General features: G+C 40.4%; 2 protein-coding genes across 2 annotated transcripts in view; one reads left to right on the forward strand and one right to left on the reverse strand.

The window, feature by feature from the left end:
* Positions 1–5046, forward strand: part of T265_10523 (hypothetical protein) — a gene marked incomplete at both ends in the record, with an annotated part of 7337 nt that extends 2291 nt beyond the window's left edge. Inside the window, 4 exons of the mRNA XM_009176917.1 lie at positions 1164–1249; positions 1272–1434; positions 2372–2493; positions 4860–5046. Coding sequence (XP_009175181.1) covers positions 1164–1249; positions 1272–1434; positions 2372–2493; positions 4860–5046 — 558 coding nt within the window. The remainder of the gene's footprint in view (positions 1–1163; positions 1250–1271; positions 1435–2371; positions 2494–4859) is intronic.
* The window catches only part of T265_10524 (hypothetical protein), a gene marked incomplete at both ends in the record, with an annotated part of 71702 nt that overhangs the window by 10604 nt on the left and 37638 nt on the right, over positions 1–23460 (reverse strand). The window contains one exon of the mRNA XM_009176916.1: positions 361–599. Within this exon, the coding sequence (XP_009175180.1) occupies positions 361–599 (239 nt within the window). The remainder of the gene's footprint in view (positions 1–360; positions 600–23460) is intronic.

The following is a 23460-nucleotide window of genomic DNA, read 5'->3' on the forward strand; positions in this document are numbered from 1 at the left end:
TACGTCTCACACCCACGTTTACAAGTTCAAAAGAGCTTCCGGTTTGCTTAAATCGGGCATATAGCGCCCAAACTCGCATGTAGCCCATAAGTAAATTTCCTTGTAGCATGATTTCCTTCGGGGGGCTATTTTACTACAAACTTCCAATTATCGATCAGATTACATAATTCAGATGTCTGGCGACGTTGTGGTAGGAGATTCAACAACTGTTGGGCTTGTATGCACGTCGTTAATGCACTTCTACCTACAGCCCTGTGTCCAAGTCATCTCAACGTCTTTACCTCAACTGACAAGCTGGTCTGACGAATCAACTACCAGCATCACAAGAGATTTCTGCCAAAAACACCCTCAGTGACTTACATCCAAGCTTCGTTGTTGTATTAACCTGTACGACACACGCTCACCAGCCGTTCGATCTGCGATGGACACTTTTAGGCTGTGCGATGAGACCTGTTCTGGAATGTCATCTTGTTCTCCAGGAAGCCAAACACCATCTTCATCTTGAATGATCGCCCGCTTTCTGGGTGTCTCACTACCGCTGGAAATCGCCGGGTGTCCAGTAGTGTCAGAGCCAACAGTGACGCTGCTGCTCCGGTGTACTGTATGGATACAAACAAGGAGAGAGGTTGTGGGAATACATTCAACTGACTTTTCGTGTAACTTGAAAAACTTCGCATTGGGCTGGAAACAGAGCACACAATAAAGCATGCACTTTGCGAAAGCCTACAAAATTCGGGTTTAGTAGTGTAACGTAAAGCAAGTTATGATCACGCTAATTCACACAACTGTTTAATAAATCTCGAAGCAGTTATTTTTGTTAGATTTATTTCCTGTTCTCGAATTCACATGCTTTGTAGAGGAATAAAACTACAATATCCATGATTCACGTTGTATCAGATGCAAGCGTGAGGTAGTTATTTTCACGGAAATATCTGGAAACGCACCATTTGATCACAAGAATAAGAGATTAGTTTTCAGTAGTTGCGTGTGCCCATTATTGTATTTTACTGGAGAAACTTCCGTATTATATTACAAAACGTAATCTGAGGCGTATGAATACATATATACACTTATATGCTTGGACATACCTGCTGTTGTCTACGCTTCTGCTAACTAAAATACGTGAGTCAGCGCGCCGAGTCATTCTGAGTGTTCTGTNCTAGATATATCTAACACCACCTCATGTTTCAGTTGCTACGATATTCGAGGTATCGCAATACATATATATTTGTAATCCATTACTCATAGGGTTGCTGAACATTCGTCGATAGCCTACAACCGGAGCTCAGCAGGTGGGCGCAGTCCCCGAGTCTCCTGGAAACATCACAAATGAGAGATTCAGCTTGGGTCCAGGTGGGGCCCCCGCCAAAACAAAAAAANAGCACATTCAGTTGCCTGAAAACATCGCAAACGAGAGATTCAGCTGGGTTCCAGGTGAGTCCCTCGAAAAACCAAATTAGTTTGCAGATGAGTGTATTCCGCTAGTTTTGTGCAAGTTGTTTCAAGTAGAACATAAGGTTGACGGAAACTCGGGGACTGCACCTACCTGATGAGCTCCAAGAAGGGCGAAACCGGTTGTGAAGTATCGAAGAATTTTCAACAACGTTATCAGTATTGTATAAGAAATATATACCTAACAAGTTTTTGCACTATGGAAGAGGCAGTTTAATGAGACCCCGCTTGTGATGGCTGGAAAACACCTGCACGTCGATTGAGATGATTCGAAAAAGCTAAGCCAGCTGTTTATTTTTTCCGCATCTATCATAAAATGTGAATGTGAGGATTTCTTTTACTTTGATTGTATATCGTGTTTTGCGGTTTACGTACAACCAGCACGCTTAATTCCAGACAAATCTTCGTACATCTGGCTAACTATGAAGTGCTTGTTAACTATCGTCAGCGGCCCTATGCAGAATACTTTGAACATAAACTTCGGGTGAATGAAAAGGTTATGGATTCAGCTCAAATGTAAAAAGATGGTTCAACTAAACAAAGTTCTGAGATTCTGGCCGCTTGTTGTGCATCAAATGGAGTTTCAACCAGACTGAAATGCTTCGTTGAGTTGTTATCATCATATTCAGTCTACTGTTGGTACGAATAAGAAAAGACCAAACTATTCGGTAGTTTATATTTGACCACTCGCTATTCTGATTAGGGTCCATTCGACTACCTCTGGTATTCCTAGAAAATGTCTAATTAAAGGGGTTAAGGGACGTTCACTGCTGCTCTTTTCCAGGCTCAGTTTGATAAAATTTTTGAAAAAAAAGACATTTTAAACAAAAATGATTTTCCTGTGGAAAGGAGTTTTTGCACACTATTTTGTAAAATCGAGTTGAGACGGCGCAATAGTTAGATTGCAAATTTACTGAAGGTCTGTGGTTCGAACTCGACCTCTACCTGTCGATTTCTCTTGTCTAGGCTTGAGCAACCTGGCAGTATCCCAGTTCTAGTGCATCCATCTGGTAGCATAGCAGTCAGGCGACAGCCGAACGAGTGTGTAAAATTCTATGTTGAAGGACCTGAGAGGCATAAGATGTATTTAGTCAGAAGAAACCAAATTAACATATGGTCCTTGGTTAATGGAAAACCTTAATCCAGCAAGGTTATTTTAGCATGGCGTTCAAAGGCAAACCTCGTAGTCCATGCATTGATTGCAATCTCAGAATGTAATTTGTTCTTAACGCCGGAATCAGGGGACTTGATGTTTCCGGTATCATCCCATTGGACATTCAGTGGTTAGCCCTCGAAGCTGGTCAGACTACACGTGCCTAACATGGAAAAGATAAGCATTACAGACAAAAAACAAACGTTTTTTCTCTCGAAAATTCCCATTTACAATAAATACACAGATGGGTTTACGAACATGTTTTCGACAAGGTCTTTTCAAGTCATACAATTGCAAAGTTTAAGAGAACGGTATTTAACATATTTGAATGAGTATGGTGTAAATGGAAAAGAAATCGAGTGAGAGAAGATATTGACTACCTATCACAGAAGAATTAGTCCAGATCACCAATGGGGTGACAAACGTTTCATTTGCAAACAAATTTGATTTCTCAGGAGATTCCCCCAGCTGGATCTCTCGTTTACCATGTTTTCAAGCATAATTACTAAGGTTATTTAAACACTGCGTTAATAAATAATTATTTTGAACTTGAACCGGTGGGTGGGGATTTGTCGCACTGCCTGAAACCCAATTAGTAGCGTGGTCTTTGACTGGCTGACTTAGCGACCGTTAGTGATTTGAAAATCACCCAGAAAGCCGTCATCAGCCACTTGATGCATGTTTAAATTACCGCAAAAACAAGAGTTTAAAGATTTCACAAGCCAGTTTATTGATCCACAATATATTCTGGTGGTGTATGGGGTTCCAAGGACCATCTTAGCACAACGTTACGCTGCAGCGATTTGCTCCGTATCACTAGAGGCAGGAGTGTGTCATAATCTGAGTTTTATTGACCCATGGATAGAGGCCAGATGGTACTGATAATCGTCGGTCGCTTTGGTGGGCTGAACACCTGCGGCTTAAACATCAGGTGATTGAAGGCAGTTTTGTAATTTTTTCAGGGTAAAAGTGCAAAACCAAGACTACAATTTTGATGACACAGGAAAACAACCCACGCAGAAATGGGTCACAGTAAATTGCCGATTGGTTTCCAGTGAAGATGAATTAGGGACTATACGATCCGTTACTAGGGTAACCCTCTTGAAAAAAGTTCTAACGTTAATACAACTCGGATTGATCGATAATGGTTAATCGATAATCTGTAAGACATCACTCCAAATATAGAAGATCTGTTAGAATGCCAGAATTGAAGTTGTTTAGGATGATGGAGAACAATGGGAACAGAAATAGGACAAAAGCGTTTGTCTCAGTCTGTGAACTACTTTTATGCATGAATTGTTCGACTTGCAGCATACGTGTGCACGTTATATTTTTAATATCTTAACTGCATGTTCTTTTTAAACTTATCACGTTCTTCTACAGAAAAGATTTTGATTTGTGGTGATCATGCATCGCACATAAAAATCAACGACTACTCGTTAATCGAGACTGTGAATTCCTACAAAATAAGCCCTTTTTGTTCTCTGTTGAATGCTTGCACCTTTGATGGAATTGCTAGGCCATGAACTCTCTCCTTGTTTGTATCCCTCCCACATGTATCAGTAAACTCAATTTATTTGCAGTTACGTGCCACCATCCTTGGTTTTTAGAAGAAATTTGTTTAAATTATTCCGGTAAAAACCTTCAGCGTACACATCGTGACGTAAATTCAGTAAACCAAAATGCCTGTGGAGGAAATGAGAATTTTTCGAATTCTCACCTTGTTGTTCCTGATTATGCTGATTTAAAAAACTGGAAAACTAAACGAATTTACAAGCAGTTCATCGTCGGAATATATTTTTAAATTGTTTGTCTTGGTACCTGTTTAGCTGTAGCACCCTTCCCACCCAAACTGCCATGTCACTCGAGGGAAGCATGAGGGCTGGGATACTGCCAAGTTGCCAAAGTTGAGCAGCAGAGGTCGGGTTCTAACCATGAAACTTTCGGTCAGTACATTTGCGATCTAACCACTTGAGATATCTGTCTTGGTGCGCAAAGGACTGGTTTCGAATGGACGTTTTGAGTGTGCGAACTGAATTTCAACAAAGAAATCTCACATCAATCTGAATCGAGGCTGTTCTTACATCGATGTTCAAGAACGTGAGTGTAATCCATCCACATGAAGAAGGCTATTGCAAATGAGGGACGTAACCAAATCCACGTTTATAATATCTACGGTGCTACTGTGTTTTGGTAACATCGCCTCGTGGTTCACTTGGTAGAATAGCCAGTTTTAGATGCGTTACTCATCTAGGGCGAGTGATGAGCGCGCGATTTTACCGAGCGAAATTTCCGTGGTTCGAACTCGACGTCTACCACTCGACTTCCCCTGTCTAGACTTGGGCATTTTGACAGTATCCCAGTTCCCGTGCTTCCTTCGGGTGGCATGGCAGCTAGGCACAGGAAGGATGTTACAGCCAAACGGCGTTACTCATCGCTGACTTTATAGGTAAGGTATTTTGTCCCTACGGTGCACCTTGATCATTCAAATGTTTAGCCAGAAGAAACCTGAGGGGGCAACTGCGAAGCTTTAATGTTTGCTTGCAACGTATGGTTAGCTGAAAATCAGAAGTTTCACACACTGGTTAGGCTTCGAGAAGGGAGAAACAGGTGGTAAACCAACCAAGAGTTTTCACCAATTCTATATATATTACGTTAGACGGAAGTGGTGTGCACAGCTGTTTTCTCCTAGGAACTAAGCTCTTTCGCACTAACTCTCTAGTTCTTTCTCAAGACCAACCAATGAGGCGTTCTTTGACAAAAATCGTTTAACCGCTTAGAACTAAGAAAATTACACCGAAAGTGTTGATGATGACGGATGATGACAGATTTTCTCTGAAGGGATTTCTTCTAGGACACATTGTTGTCAACAAAACCCGTTTGTAACCGGACTGAGTATTCATTGTTTATGATGACAATATTAATGAGGAGTACGCTTGAATACATTCAGTCAATCTCTTAGTTGCAGAGCTCGCTCATGAGGTAAGTTGTTTCATGATTGTTACAGCTCGCGATGGAATAACCTTAATCCTAACTTTAGCAAACTAAGTTCCGATTAAACAAAAATGGTCGCCATTCGTCACTAAAATGAATTTTCCGCTCAACTGAACCATGACAAATTTATGCCACTAAAGACAAAGCTATATGATCTATTTTTTATTAGTAAAATAGCAATGAAGGGTTCAAAGAGGTGCTTAGAAATATCTCCGATAATAAGCATATGTGTTGATTGAGTCGCGGTTGCATAAGCCATCGTTATTTCAAACGGCTTTCTTGGCAGCTGTCTACCCGAAGTGACCGCTACCTACTCCGCCTTCACTCATGGCATCAAAATTTACACAAGCAAGATTCGAAAATCCGCCCTCGAGTCTGAGATAATTATACGGACTTCATAAATTCAAAAACTCAGTTTCCTCCACAGTCGCATAATAACATGCCATCAGTGCACGCTTTCTTACATGCACTTTTCCGTAAAACCCAGGGGAATTCTGTCCTTGTGGGCTGTGATTTTTTACTCTATTTGGAGAGGTTTGTGCAATGAGTTCACAAAGCACTGTCAAACCAGTGGTGTCATTCTCAGTGAATTTTAATTCAGCTGTTGTTAGCGAGGTTGGTGTCTTCATAGCAAGTCCATCGTCTGTCATAAGCATAAAATACCCAAATTGACGTACATAATGCTAGAATAGAGCGGGCGAATGTTAGCAATTCTGCCTCTTCTGCGTTTCCTAAACGCCAACACAATGCGTTTCAGCTGAAAATTCCATAAAAACTAAACAGAATTTTACTGTGCATGATTTCAACCAACTTGCGGCCGTCAACAACTGGACACGTGACGACACATTTTTTTCGAAACCAATTTTGTTAATTTTATTGGGAATCATAAAAAACTAACTCAAGCTGTTGAGGCTTACTGAACACTTTATTATTCATAAAGTGGTTTCCAAGGTTTCCACCTTGACGAGCTTAGTGAAACTTCCATATGAGTAGTCATCACTCAAGCAGCCTGTGAGTGGCTGAAACCACGTGATTTGATTCCTGTAGCAGAAGAATGACTAATCGATGGCCGATCACGTTGCTGATCAGCTGCTCATTGGCGAGTGGTTGAACCACTGGTCAGGATGTCAAAACTGTCTAGATTTTAGTACGTCCCACACCACTGATAGTTTCCGATAAGAAAGGGACACTTGTGCATTGTCTCGCGGCTTCTAGAGATTGGCTCCACTAACAAAATGAAATTCCAGCTAGATCGACCCCAGTTTACCGGTGTATTAAAAACCCATCGTTTCAATGATAAACAAATTCGCAAAACCCCAGAAGTTTGTAGAAGGCTGGCAGATTTTGGAGTTAAAATGAGTTTTCAACCGTTACAGCGCTGAACCCGGGAATATCCAATATTCCCCAAAAGATACTTATCAACCAGCTGTTTGACTTCGTCATATTTATCTTGCGCAGTTCCAACATAGTGATTGGCGTATGGACGGTAGTAAAAAAACTTTGATCTAAAATCACTGTTTAACATAAATGACAAGCTTCCAGTCAGTTAAACATAAAATAGCCGAACATTAGTTCGACAGATTTTGTTCGCTGACTGCTGTTTCGCCTCAGTCATGTCCTTCTTGAGTGTGACGCTGACACTATGTGTTTTGGCAAACTGAAAAAATTTCGGGACAGCATTAAATTTCAGACAAAGTCAGTTTAATTTATTGAAGGAAAGCTTTCATGAGGATGAAAATTCAGTAGGTATAATCAACTGTCCAGCTTAAGTACAGCACACGTACGAAATGCCCGGACAGCTTTATTGAATTGGAAACATTCTGAGGTTTATTCGCCAATGAGGGGAGAACGCTGTACGCTTCAGTCATGCAACTAATCTGATTGTTTTATGTGATCCGCGGGCTTATTGCGACGTAAGTGAATAGACTGAAAATCACCCGAAATTTCCCCTACCTTGAAATCGCTTTAAAACGAACTGGCTAAAAGCGCCCGTATAAAACAAGGAGAGACAATTGAGCAATCTCTGAACTGCCGAAATGTTCTTGAACAATAACAAAAGGGAAAAGCAAGTGTAGCAATAGAAAGAAAACCAAACTCGAATTTTTGGACACTTGATAGAGCAAAAAGCTTTGTTGTTCTCCAGATCTAGACAGTCTAGATTATTAACAATGTATCTACTCCTGCTTCAGTGGTAACAAATCCATATTGGTTTTAAAACTTATGTTCTGATGAGAAAATATCACTTACAACACATTGTTGGAGGTTCCTAATTTCGCCCCCATTGTATCAGAAATCATAGCCAATGCACATAACTTGGATTGATTACGGCAAGGTTGGTTATAAATTCAAAAGTTTAATACTGTTACCAAAGAAGAACCTCTAGTCTTATTTACCTTTTCAATCTTATCAGTTCACTAGTTCATGGCTGCGAAACATCCATTCAACATAGAAGAGAGCCTCGGAAACATCTCTGTTAACCTGCTACCTTGCATCGTTCGGCTCAAGTCTCCCTCAATATTTTTTGCTTCATATTAATGCGTCCGCTCGTAAAACAACACACCCACTCAGAAGCGATAAAACAGTCAGGCGCACTGTATAATCAACAGACTAAATTACCTGGCATAATCAGTTGTTTCTAAACAAATAACCGGTAATACTATCAGTGCACAAACGCCGTTCAGTCGAGTCCTCAGAGCTTCAATTCGTAAGAAGGATGAGGGTGAAAATATATTCCCTGCATAAAAAATTACCGACTCTACTATCAATCTGCATTGTTCTAGCAAGCATTGGCGGAAGTTATTTACGTTGTCGTTTGAAACTGGCACGCACTATAAATGCGCCCGGAAAACGTACGTTTGGGTCCCGTCAATAGCGCCCGTTTCCACTACGTGAAGCACCAGACCGTGCAATTTCTACACAGTTGCACGAGATTTCACAGCCTACACTTTTTTAAATTAAAGGTGATGCATACTGAATAAAATGCAAGTTACCGTTGCCATAGGAAACTTCAGGAGAGACTTGGTTAATGTCACTATCACAAGACAAATGAACTACTCACCCCTCGCCGAAATGTCGTTCATTTCATTGAAAACATTCAAAACTAAACAGTTTTTTGTGCTTCACAAACACATAGAAAGAGCTGCATTCTTTTTGGCACAAGAGATTTCTAGATATTGCACTTAATTTGTGTGTATTCCGTCATTCGAGCCGTGGTGATGATAGCGTATGAAATAATAGAATAGCATTATAGAAAGGTTTTTGGAAATCCTACATGAGATTACTTCCAACAAAGGTTTTACTTCAACTCAGTGTAACATATATATTCTGTAAATCGTTATAGAAAACAAAATAAATTAGATGAACTCATCATTCAGGGAAGGGTGTTGGAATATATTTTGTCGGGCATTTATACTCAACCACCAACTATTCTCAGCCAAAAGGCTTTCGTGCGTCGCCGATTGCACTCCATTTTATCATAGTTTGTTATCAGTAGTTAGCTTAGTGATATTTAGTACAGACGGGATGCCCAAAAAATTGCATATGCAGTTAACGCGATGCCTTGAATAGCTGTGTTTGGCTAGAGAAAATTACAAGTAAGGCCAACTTTGCTGGTTTTTGTGCAACACAGTATAACATGCACTTGGATATTGTCGGAGCGTATAAAGTTAGATAAAAATGTATAAAAAATCAAGAAAATATTTGTTGACTTAATTCCCACATATGATGAGATTTGTAGAAACCATGGTGCACTACTGTGCAGAAGCCATGTATGAGTTTGTATTGTCACAAAACTTCCGTTTTTTCTAATATTTTAGAAGCTGAAATGTTGTCTCGGTTAAACGCAGAGTGCTATTTTAAAAGAGATGCTTTATGTTAAATTCTTGTTGCCAGATGGAATTTTTTTACCCCAGTGTGGATAAATTCTTCTAAACTCAATTTCTGGCTTTCTATAATTTCTCACTTGCTTCCGTAATCCAAACTTATCCGCGTGTGTGCTCAACTTAGATCCTTTGAGGATTTTAATACCTTATTGCTAAGTGAATACAACTTTGTCCACCGCCCAAAACCTGTCTACATCAATTTGGCTCGGATCATCCATGAACCCTCAAAAAAGCACAAATTTGACCTAAGGTGAAATTATTAATATCTTTTGACATCAATAACCATACACTTCAGGGGCTTTCTTGACGTTTTTGTCGATTTAGCACTTTGCAACCATTCCAACGCTTGAAAACAAAACGTGTCTCGCCCCCTAAAAAAACGTTTTGTGCAAACGTTGCAACACACTTAGTTTCAATTTAAATTTAAATTTTTATTCCTTCCTGGAAATTTTCTCAAACTTAAAATGTTTTATTTTGAATCTCGAATAAACCTACAAGCAACACGGTTGATTACCGCAGGAATCAGTAAACAATTTTAATGAATACCATATTTTGGCTAAAATCAAGCGTTTTTAAAATTCTTGCTCGCACCACGAGTGTTGCAAGGCACCAACACGCAGGACAACTAAACCGAAAACTGATAACCAAACCGCAAAAAATGTTTCTAACTCTCATCGGAGATGTTGGAACTCACAACAGCGAGAACAAGTGTCACCGATTGTTGGTAGTCTGAGGAGATTTGGGATTTTTGTGGAGATTTCGTCCTGTAAGTGAAGCCAATCTATGCTGAAAGCCAAGAAGCACTGTCCATCTGTTTCATTCTTATTAGGATTTATCAACAGTGTGCATCTCACGAAGCTGCGCAGAGTCTCGAACCCGCGACCTCCTGGCTAGTAGTTTGAACAACTAACCGTTCGGTCATGGGCGGCTGATCACTAGTGTGATCAACTCACACTTATACAGGATATAGCGCCGCTCAACCTTCAATCACGGGATCCACAGCACGCAGTCACACGTGTTGACTGGCCCCTCGAGCAACAACTTCTCAGATAGAAGTTTCATTCATTGGGGGGAAGTATATTCTTCACTGAGCTACTTATATATTGTTGGTAGTGTGAGGAGATTTGGGATTTTTTGTGTGGAGATTTCGTCCTGTAAGTGAAGCTAATCTATACTGTCTAAGTGCGAGTTAATCACACTGCTGACCAGCCACTCGTGGCCGAACAGATAAGTGCTCAAACTACAAGCCAGGAGGTCGCGGGTTCGAGACTCTTCGGAGTTTCGTGAGATGCGCTCTGCTGATGATTCCCAATAAGGATGAAACAGCTGTACAGTGCTTCTCGGCTTTTCAGCATAAATTGGCTCTACTTACAAGACGAAATCTCCACGAAAAGTATCACTCAGCTTGTCTCTAAGAATCAGATTTTTGCATTTGATTCTTCGATGTGCTAACGGATTCCTTCTGATATGGCCAGTACTCTGATTCAACAGCAGACTTCCATAAAAAATTCCACAATTGCACCGACTGAGTGAAATTTCTTTTGTTCCAGTTGTTCCACTCAAATCCAGTGTAAGCGCCCGTGCGGCTGTGAGATTTGACTGTATAGGTTGGTTGGAGTATTTTGCTGGTATTCATTATGTTGTCCTTGGCTATATACTAGACAACAATGCCGCTCCTATTGCTTTCTATTGATTCTGGCCTCAGTGGATTAGGGCAGCCCTATTGGACAAATAACTAATCGCTTTTCTCAATTGCTGTATTCGAATGGATGCTTCTTTAAAGACAAAGTCAACACACGCTCAGTTTGCCCCTTTTATCCAAACTAATGTGGGGGTGGCTTTTTGTGTTTTTGTCAAAACGAATGGACATCACTTAAGGTGCTGTTTTCTGATGTTGACTAATTTCCTAATTACTAATAATCGGCCACGCGTGCACATGGTGTGATGTGTGCCAGAAAGTGGACTTCTCTTTGTTTATGCTTTTACAGCAAGTCTATGAGAGCATTTTGTAGTTGTCTTCTCGATGAGGCTTCCTGAAAATTACTAATAATCGGCCACGCGTGCACATGGTTTGATGTGTGCCAGAAAGTGGACTTCTCTTTGTTTATGCTTTTACAGCAAGTCTATGAGAGCACTTTGCAGTTGTCTTCTCGATGAGGCTTCATGAACAAACATTTCTCATGAATGTTTCGTCAGCTCCTTAGGCAATGGACCATTTGCACGTTGTCGATGAATCTTTGTTTGTGGAATTTCACTGAAAATCCATAAGTGTTAACGCAACGTTTATCAGTATGCACCGTGCTCTAGTGACCCATCTTACAGACAGCCGCATTGTAAGTTCCATCTGCTTGCTGAGCCGTAACCAAGGACGGACAAGCAACCAGGGCTGGTGCTCAAATAATTCATGTCAGTTTCCCCCCTTCTGCTTCACACAGCTTATCTTCTCCTCATTTCTAGTAATGGACTGAATAAGCGATGAACAAAATCTGGTTCTTTGCTACCCCTCGCTGCCAGGACTAGTTTAACAATACGCTACAACGATAAAAAGTTGTCTACGCTGGTGATTTTTGATCAAAAACAATACAGGGGAAATATGCGAACTGTTTCAAAATTGGCAAATCGAATCAAAATGTGGGTTCATTTTAAAAGTATAGATAAAACTGGCGTCTTTTTGAGGCAGACAAGAGTAACCGTTAAGAAAATATTGAGTTGCAGCATAACCGCAAATTTCTGTTTAGTAAACGACAGGATGAGACAACAAAGTAGTTCGTACTCATTCAAATGTTTTCCACGATCTGATAACATGACTGGCTGCTTTAAAACAGCGTTTTTTAGAAGTAATTGGTTTGTTTCCGAAATTTTTGGTTGTGGTCTGCCTTCCGTGACTTGATTGGTCATCTCATCACTTTCTATTTTTAGTAGTTCATCTCTGTGTTTCGATTCGCTCCTCCTTGGTTTTCCCTCTGAATTTGGTCTTTTCGAGACTCGTTTATTGGATTCACCACCTTATTCAATCCATTGTAATGGCTGGTGGCCCAGCATCCGCTAATAAGTTTATTACTTGGATTTCTTGGCTGGGTGCCCCTTTAGTCATACTGATGTATGCGCTGGAATTCCATATGGGTTGCTCGTTTGGTTTTATAAACAGTTCGGTTCAATCGATGCTCTTTATGGTTGATAAATAGGTCGATTTTCTGTATTTTTGTTAGCTCCTTCAAAGTAGTACCGCGCTCGCATAAATTCACGTTTTTTCGTCATTCATGTTGCAGCCAGTATGCGAGTGCCGCTTCAGTTGAACTCGTGTTCTTCCTGGTATTTGCACACGGAGATGAGAAACAGTCGATCATGTTTTCGTGAAGGAAACTACTTACAGGGTCGCTGAAAATTCTTCGACAGTTCACGACCGGTTTCGCCCTTTTTGGGACTCATCAGGTAGGCGCAGTCCCCGGGTTTCCGTCAACTTTATGTTCTACTTGAACCCAAATCGATCATGTTGTTTCGCAGCAAACTATGTACTGTGTCCTGTTCATACATAACCCTAACATATGTCTGTGGTTAGTAGAAAAGGATCCGGAGTCGACATGTGACTATCTCGGTAACCTACGTCCGGATTAGTGGACGTGTTCCTGTTTTGATGGGCTACCCGAGTAAATCTTCACTCTTCTCTCGTGAAGCGTTTGCCTGACTGGTGTGTCGAAATGCGCTGTCTGCGCCAGGAAAAATGTTGCAGCTTCTAAACCACTACTGTCGTGTTTTATCCTACTTCTGTGACCTTGTCTATCCAGCTTAGTCATTTCTTTGTGAATTGCTGAAACTCTTGATGAAAAATGGAGGCTGCAGTAAACTCCATGGGAGAATTACTCCAAAAATGAAATTTTAAAAAAAGTAAATTTATTTAGGCTTCCAAATTTTTCGGGGATACGTCAAGAACAAAAATTAACAGACAACGCTCTGGACCGTCGGCTTTGTGGTTGCTATCATCTGAGACTCCCGCGAAATGTCTAACACAGTCATCTGAACTGATGGTACCGCCAGTCCTGATGCAGCAGGGATAAAATCCCGCGCCGCTTTGAAGAATGTTTTTCCCGTGTTATCATAAACTGGGATTCATATGATTCGATTTGTGTCCAAGAAAACAGACTAGACCTTCAAAGGTGAGAAGGGAAGATCAGTGAATGTCCCGGTGTTTTCTCATTGGCAGAAAGGCAAGCGATTTGTTTTCAGTTTTCCATCTATCACTGAGGTATTTACTTCAGACATTGAGCTTTCCGCAACAGAAAAGTGATTTTATCGCGTTTTCTCAGGCACCCAAACAGCCTACGACGATTTGTCTGCAAAAACTAGCTGTGGATGTTTTCCTGGAGTTCACTAGCTACAATATGACATTACGGTTACAATGAAAAAAAAACAAAGATAATATTCTGCTCGGGTGCAAAGCAGGTTACTTGCTTTACTTGGTCGATAACAAAGCACCTGATATTCCGACGCAATTTTGTTGTGCAGCCGTTTTTGCTGCCACAGAGTAAGACTTTCCACTCAGGCGCTTCAATCCACATTGCGGGAGAATTACTGAATTGTCCAGTTCATTCTTGTCAGGTTTTCTACTTGAGCGTCTAGCTACAACAGAACATCGACAAGATCGTCCTGGCCCACGACTCTGGCTTGTATCCGGTTTGACCCGAGAATTGTGGAACCAGACCAGTGTCCGACAGAAAAAATAGGCTCATCATCTGTTGTACACCACTAATAACACGAGAGAACAACACGCACCTCTTGGGTAGAATAGATAAAGATCTTGTCTGAAATTTGGTTGGAAAGAAAAACAGGGCCTTCCTTAAAAAGCTGACAAACCTACTTTCAAAAAGCTGGCTTGGCGCTTCAAGTCTTTAAACGGTTAATTTTCCACGTGGCCAACTTCCCTGCTCAACAAGGGTAGAGATGCATCACACTTCCTTGTACCAAAATATATCGTATAAACGGCTGTAGGGCAAAACGTAATTACAGTTGACTTCAAGTCTGTAAACGCGTTTAGACGAAAAAATCATGAGAATAACAGAAAAGACTACATCTAAAAAAAGACAAACGTGGTCTGAAAACTTCAGTGAACTAACTACACCAGAATTTAATTGGATCAAACTAGAAAAAAACTTGCCATAAGAATACATAGACCCAAGCATGCCAGCAAACTATTTGACCCAACGTCAGCTGTGTTAATTTGCAAAGACAGTGAAACCACATTTTGGTTGAAAAAATATTCAAGTACCTGTTCACGCAAGACCGCAATGGAAGCGGGAGTTTGCCAAGGCGTGGTACTTCAAAAAAACGTTAACCAATAAACACATTGATATCGATCAGGTCTATCGACCGCTTGGAACAGAAGAATTACGCAACTGCGGGACTCGAAACCAAACGGGAAATTAATCAGCTTAACGAAACTCAACGGCCAATACAAACAGATCAAGAAAGAACCTGAATACAAAGTCATATAATAAGTCAATCAATCGATCTGAACACATACCACAAAGCAAGAAGTCATAAAGTTGGAACAGAACCATCGATTTGAGGGCACACGTCGAACCTTCCGGATGAAAGGAAATGAGATCGCAGCGCTACCCAGATTCACACTCAGCCAACTAAATGAGGTAAAATCAACCCCGGGAACACTCAGTTACTATAGAATTATTAGAGACTGCCTAGGAAGTATATAACCACAGACATGAGCGCGGGCATTTATCCATCATTTATCTACTTTCGCAATAAAGATGTCACCTAGGGTGCATGTGAAGAGTTTCGCGAACCGGAATCGGGCTACAGAATATTTGGTCGCAACGCAAACAAATGAGCCTGTTTCCAAATAACCGTCTTCTAAGTACATTCGCTGCAAAAAATGTCAGAAAAAAAACGCGTCGCATCCTATTTTGGTTTGTATCTCCTGCATCTTTGCTTAGGTTTTATGGTCGAGCACCGATGGGGTCATTTGAAATTCATAAATTTTACCACATAGACTTTTAATAATACAGCTTGATTCAAGGAGTCTGTCCAAATGCATGCATTACCATCACTCAGTTCGAATAATTGGACATTTTTGATTCCATCGCTGTAAAGGCTTCCTGGGAATAAATCAAGTATGATTGCAGTTTTAGTGGCGAGTAGCGGGTGTAAAAATAAACTGCTCGTTTTTTCAGTAGGCAGTATCTTGTTGTGTCACTTGCTATATTCTGCACTATCCACACTATATTCAATTCCAACATTTCTATTTTTAGAATTTTCACATCCCAACTCTCTCGGATGCGCTGCCACCCAAAGCACCAATAACCATAATTGGCCGTCTACAACCTCTTTAGTCTTGTCTTATCAAATGCAGTGCCATCGATGATCAAGGGTCTTCGTTTCCCTAAATTTTGTCTCCCCATATCTGTTTTTCATCTAAAGGGAACAGGACATCCAGTGACGCTGACGAAAGGTCCTTCCGTGTTTGATTAAGGTTTGATGTCACTGCTATCACTACTCAAAAATATATTATAAAAACGAAAACCAAAATGCACACATTTTACTTATCAACATTTTATTCAGTAAAACGTGAATAGTTCTCATCCAATGCCAGTTACCTAGGAACCATGCATATTTCACGTAGTTCTTTCTACCGAAGCATTCCTGGCAATTCAACTATCCGAACTTAAAGAACCATTCCTCCTAGGTAACAATGTTGTAGCACACTGATTCAAAGTAATTCACGAATGTCAGAAGATCTCTAACAATGTCTTTAACCGGGAGATCGTTAAAAAATAACTTATTGAAGCATGAAACAGTTGTCATTAATCACGGTTCCTATTTACGTCACATTTTCGGGACCATGAAGCTTCCAGTTTTCATGGGAACAAACCTTTGTGTCAAATGCATTATGAAATCCAACAAACTCATGATGAAATTCAGAGTCATGCATTTGGTTGTTGAAAACTCTTGAGTCAAAGTCTGATAATCTGCTTTTTTAGCTTTCGCTTATCCAGGTCGCGAAATCACATAACAACAGTTTCAAATGAACATCCTGAAATAAGACTTATCTGAGATCTAACCCAGATATCGTTTTGCCCTTCGTACAGTGGAACAAAGCAGACCTGCGGCTTGGATGTGGCGGTTGTGGGACGTTAACTACTCGCAATCGTTTGTTATTCTAGAAACTGATTTGATACTTTAGTGAAGAGTGTTCCCAACAGCCATAAAATAGAAGTAACTACAATCCCAGTCTTTCTCAATTTCCAATGGATTTCTTGGTCACATCATAAACGAGACAAAAAGAGCAGCAGACGTAGCACTAAGACAAATATTTTCACTGCCTAACCACTGGACAGGACGCACGTGGGTTCATTACAACATCAAGTTGACCATTTACGTTCTATCAACAAAGGATTGTATTTACCGTTTTTCTTGAACTGTTCGTAAATCCGTTTAGGTGATTAGAGAAAATTTACAAGTTTGCTGCGTTATCCAAGTTCTACTCAAATTACAAAGAACTCAGATAGGGACGTTCTCCGATTGAGATAACCAACATGTATTTCCGAATACCTACAATTTGCGATGTGGATAACAAAAGTTCGTGTGTGTGTTGACTGAACAGCGTAACGTCAGATAAGCCACACTCGAGGGACGTTGAACTTAGTAGTTGTTTCCCTAATCTGTTGCATATTCTTGAGGCCTGATCTAGAAAACAGCATGTTTTTATTTCGCCCTTACCAAAACTGACAAAGGTGGATTTCCCCTGTTGAACAATGTTGGCATAATAGTTAGACAAATTGCTGAAAAAGTGCGCAACTGAACAAATATTTAGGCGTTCTATGCACTCATCAGTGTACGTTAAAACACAAGGACACCAGTTCGTTTCCAAGCTCGTTTATCTCATCATCCACTTGAATGAAAAATGGGAATGAAAAAACTGTTCAGTTATGTTCACTGATCTTGAATACGTACTCTTATCAGTTAGATAATTAACGGCAATCTCCGCACCCAAAAGGAACGAAAAAAACACGGTGCTTGTTTGCCATAACTCACATTGGTAGTTCGTTGGTGCCGAATTTCCCCCAACATAAAACAGATTGGTAACCATCCAACATCTGATAAAAATGTCTGCAATGAATTATACAAAATCCGCGCGCACAAATTGCATAGTACCGGTGATCACCGCTCATCGATAGTGTTTCGCTAACCTAATCAGTCTTCCCATCAAGTACAATTCAGAAAACCCGCCAGTCTTTTTGAGTCAAAACCTCATTGTGCACGCGCATAACTTGTCACAGAATGACCCTTAGGCAACGTATAAAAAAAACAACAGCAAGAGTATCCAAAACTATGCAAAAGCGATTCCTCAAGCTGTAATTTTATTCGGCCCTTTAATGACCACTCTCAAAACACCCACCATTGAAATTCTTTTCGTTTTAACAGCTATTTTAGACGAAGAAACCACTGCCGTTCGCCGAGTGTATTCAACATCACCGTACAACTCTGATGTGAAAATCGAAGTACTTGTGAAGTCTTGAAGATGAACAAAAAATCGAAAAACTCAGATCAAATGATGTGGAAAGAAGTGTGAGGTTCAAATTCATGGACTGCGGAAGCCGTAGCCGCGAATTCCAGATTGGTGGGTGCAAAACGAATTCCTATACAAAAAGATTGTTGTCCACGCCAAATTGGCCAAATTTGGTTGTACGACTGCACGGATCAGGGTTTTTCGGGATCACTTTGTGAGCTTTAATATCATTTTCATGTATATAACGAAGAGAGAATGCCATCCAAAATAGAATACTTTAAAAACCAGTTTGGTCCTTCAGTCCAGAAAGTATCAAAATAAGCCAAAAGAGTGTTGGGCATGACTCTGAAGCAACTTTTGAACAAGTTTGAATTCAATGCATGTCAAATTCTAACTAAAAGTAGTATTCGTTGTTTCGAACAATCTACATTTTTCCCTCCTATGGCATCGTCATTCAGACGTGATTGCTGTGAGAGTCTCTACCTTTGATAATCCCAAAATACTAATTGTTGTAGAACTCTTCGGTTACCTAAGACGACTCAGACAAGAAGTGATGAAAACAGTCTAGTAATTACAGGCCCATATTGCATTACATCAAAAGATTGGATAGCCCCCACTAATTATATGAGTATGACTCGAATTATTTTTATTCACAGCACGGAAACTCAAAATCAAATTGTGTCAATCAGTCAAAAAACTTTTCAAAGCACTTTTGACTCGCTTACTAAATCATCAAAAGTGATCGGTGAGTTTTAAACCGGTGGCTTCTTAAATAGTATGTGAACACCAAATTTTCCACTAAATTGCGTCCCTCCTCTCGCACCACCAAACTTGAGGTATTCTTATTTCGTAGGACACTGTACATGTCAATTTCTCATCCTAACGTGCTGATTTGCCCATTTGTTAAAAGTTCATTTACTTAGCAAAATAGACTCATTTGCAAACAAACTTGGTTTTGAGAGAGACTCACTTAGAACCAAGCTGAATCTTGTGATGTTCCCAGGCTATGCTGCACCAGACAGCCTCATGTTTCAGCTACTACAATAACTCGAGATGTCGCGATACATGTATATTCGCGACGCCTTACTCGTAAGATTGCCGAAAACTCCTCGACAGCCCACAACCGTTTTCCCCCTTCTTTAGGCTTATCAGGTAGGCGGAGTCCCCGAGTTTCTGTCAACCTTATATTTTACTTGAAACCAAATTGCACTAGATTAACGAAGCACACTCATTTGCAAACAAACTTGGTTTGCGGGAGACTCACCTAGAACTCAGCTGACCCGCCCGTTCATGGTGTTTCCAGGCACCAGGTTGCCTCATAATTTAGTTGCTACGATATTGGTGATATCGCGATACATGTATAGACGTAACACACTATTCATAAGGTTTCGCTGATCTTGGGACTCATCAGGTAGGCCGAATTCCCGAGTTTCCGTCAGCCTTATGTTCTACTTGAAAACAAGTTGCTAAAAATAAGTCACATACTGTCATTTGCTCCCCCATGGAATATATGCCATTCACTGGGGAAATTAGCTTTTGTCTATGGTATTTTTCAGGCTTTATAGGATAGCTGATATTTCGTAAAGTTGTTTGGCCACCATAAAAACATTGTACGTAGATAAGCCACCGATAGTCAATTCCGGAAATAACGTGGCTTCTACTGTGAGATGAATCCAACCACATATGTTAGCTAAATAACCCACCTGAAAAATCAGTAAGCAAATTAAACCTATTGAAGTTCCTCCATCCAGATCTTTGTTGATTTAGGCAAAGTAATAACGAAAATTCACATTTTTACCATCGTTTTTCAGAAAAAGTATTTGTATCCATATATATGACACTTTTACAGTCAAGTTTGGTCAAGCGAATACATTTTTAAAGCCGTTGCTAAATTGTTTCAAATTTAAGTTTCCTACTTGCTACACGTTGAATTCTACAGCGCGATCCAAACAGCTTTTTATCCCATCAGAATATCTGAGTAGGTAGCCGTGATCACATAACATTAAACAGTTATATTTCACACCTGACGAAAGCACAACCTTGAAAGATCTCTAACTGTCATGCCGCTGTGATATAAACCATACAAAGCATTGACTCATTGTACTGTGGTTTAAAGTGATGTGAATCGACACAAATTTTTATATCTTGTAATCAGACATCACGTGGTTCTTCAATGTCTGTCTCACTCGTGCGTTTGAAAGATTTCTAACTAAGTGGGTTATCCATCTGAAACTTTGAGTTGATGTTCTAGCGAAAAATTTGCTTTCTTGCGTGGTAGATAGAAGACGGCTTTTCGACCTTTCGTCGAAACCTTAGCAACGGATACGAAACCTGAAATTAATCTACCTTTTCTGGTTTAAATCATGCGCGAACATCCAAGTGGAGGTCTTGTTGAAACAGGAGGTCAAACTCACTTAACCACAAGATGGATAGCTCAATAAAAGACGATTTTTGTTTCATTTTAAGTTGATTTCTGAAGCACTGAAAAGCACGATAAAAATTCCTTCATTTGGGCCCGCCTAGAAGATGTCAGACGCGTTATTTAGTAGCCGATACCTTTTCAATTCCACCGTGAATATAATCTAATATCTCCCACGTAATGAGTGGCTATTTCGGGCATCTCTTTACTATAAAAAGCTTTTCCAATTTTGAGCCAAGATTCAGGTTAACAAGGGTGACTCTTTATCATTTGTTTGATTTTTCGACAGAAATGAGGCAACCTCACCATTTGAAACTAACGCGTTTTGATCAACCCATACCATGGGAATGAAATCCAAATGAGTATTCAAGAAACCCCAGGAACTATTGACTTTTCGTAATGTGGGCATAACACTGTGGCTGCCCAGGAGAATGGATTTTTCAACAAAAGCTTTGTAGCAAATTACTGTTAAATCGCAATTTTCTAGGAATTAAACATTCTTGGTTTTTTATGAGTAAAAACGTTAGACTGGTAGCTAGGACCCGTGTCGAATCCAAGCTTACATTATTCGCATTTGAACCCTCCCCCACTACTCGAACAAATATTCAAGTGGGCCCAGACTAAACGGAGCAGCATTAGACTTGAGTTGCACATTCACTGGGGCCTGAAAGTTGTGCATGTACCTAGCAGTACTAGGGCTCCGAAATTCAGACACAAGCAAGCGTGATAGATAAAACGGATGCAGTTCGTCGGGTGGAGTATCACCAACACGCTTCGCAGGTCAATCCGAATCTCAGGGCACCCAGGTGCGTGCCTTGCTGTAGACCTGTAATAGGAAACAAAACTCGAGGCCAGTGCTTCCTCAATTTGGTGAGTACCTACCAGAAAAACTGCAGTGGAGGTGAGAGGATGAGCGTTCAAAGCACGGTGGTGTGGTTCACTCCAGCTCACTAGTTGACACGATAAATTTTGGTGTAAAGTCTGTTCCAAGATATTATCCTCGTTCGGGGACGGTTAACTACACACATCTCCCAGTGTGAGAAACATTTTTCGCTGTCAAGAATTCGTGTGTTTCATCCGAGCAAAATCGAAAATAGCGCAGCTTCAATTACCAAACTCGATTAACTGCCACCTGTTCAAAATCCAAACTCCCACCGTTTCTGACGAGAGGGAGAAGCAAGTGAAACGAAAGCAGACAATAACGTCATCTATTCAACATACCTCTGGTTTTTTTCGTAAATGATTTATCTGAAAGCCAAATGCCAGATGAACGCAATCACTTGATAAGTAGAATTCAAGATTTGCCTCCAAAATTTCTTGAAATTTACTTTCCCATAAAAAACGGGGTTCTTTCTCGGTTTTCAACACACAATCACGAGAATAAATCCAGAGCGCTATTCATTAACTTCTTAAAAAACTTCCAGTTCATCCTAGGGGGGGATTCAGTTAACATATTGCAAAATTTCGAGTCCAATGAAAGGAATAAAATATGCGGAACGATTAAGATGCATACTACTGAAGCCATTTGGTATTAGAAGCCGCTTCACTCAGACAGCAAGCGGAGATGTCCATTCTGTCAACCAGTTTCACGACCACTTCTGATTAGTTTCATCTAGTTTGAGTGGAAGATAGAAAACACAGGGATATGTACCGCATTCCAAACTACTCTTCATGAGCCAACGCGTCCAAATATTTTTTGCAATTTGACAAGCGTCTCCAGGTGTCGCAAAAACGAAAGTAGTCATGTTTCCATGTGGTTTGGGAACATTTTGTGCACGAAGTTGACTGAAAGAGCCATGAAACCGGACACTTTGAACTTATACTCAAGGTTCTTCAGAATAATTGCTCAATATTCTCGTTTGAGTGATTAGTTGAAACACAACATAGCGATTCAGTGTAACTATGTCCCCAAACTCACCGTTCTTGCGACGAATAGAAGCGTTCTTGGGAAACTAATCTAGAATCATGCAAGAATCTATTGCACACTGACGGCGATGAGCAGTAATGTGGGCTTGCCGGTCACCTGCTTTGGAAATAGGATTGTAGTGACAGTTCGGAAGGCCAAAGCTTTGATTGAAAAAGTTTCAGTTTATACGTGCCTTGCTTGATGGAAAATACAACTGATAGCGCAATACATAGATGTGTTATGTTTGGCGACAGAACCATCGGCTAAGTTAAGTAGCAGGGACACCAAATCTAGGTGCAACTGAGAATCTCTGGGATCTTGTGGTCCAGGTTTTTAGTGCTTTTCAGTGCCCGAGGCACCCTCACCGAGCATTGTGAACCTTCTTCCTACACATTGACGAAGTTTATGTATTCCTCTAGTTTAGGCTTTCAGAAATCGTATTCCCTAAATAAGTGTACTTTCTTGTTGAAAAATTAGTTGAAAACTGCAAAAATCGAGAACACGCAAACACGTTGACTCAAACTTTATTTTCGAGAGATGGGAATCTGATGAGATACAAGTCGTCTGAGATAGCCTCAACCCATGTTTGTTCGCACCAATTTTATGCGGACCATGGTGCGTCGATTAGTATGCCGGGAAAATTAACAGCGATTATCCGCACACTGCTGTAGAAAGTCACTTTTAAAACGGTACAATAATTTAGCAAAATCAGTGCGATCATTCAAGAGTGCAAACGAAACACGAACTGCGGTTGAAACGGTGTCGTCTGTCGCATTCCTCTTTCATATGCTGCGTTTGCGGAATATTACTAGACTTTTGCTTAAATATCTATTGGATAGGAATTTCATCGCTTGAAGGCTTATCATCTACAAAGCTTTTTCTGAGAGCTCATGTAGTGGAAACTCCCAGGGTTAATTTTCTGACTGTATAACTTGTATTGAACACTAACGCGTTTGTTTTACTTTCCATCTTTCTGAAACAGGTAACATGGTTCAGATTAGTTAGTCTATTGCGTGGACTCGGAATAAAAGAGAACACCGTTGGCTTAAACCGATATCATTGACAGGTATTTACGTTCTGCCGAACATCAGCAATAAACGTGGGCTACCTTATATACTACATACACATATATAT

The sequence above is a fragment of the Opisthorchis viverrini genome, assembly GCF_000715545.1.
Source record: "Opisthorchis viverrini unplaced genomic scaffold opera_v5_373, whole genome shotgun sequence".
NCBI classification, from domain to species: domain Eukaryota; kingdom Metazoa; phylum Platyhelminthes; class Trematoda; order Opisthorchiida; family Opisthorchiidae; genus Opisthorchis; species Opisthorchis viverrini.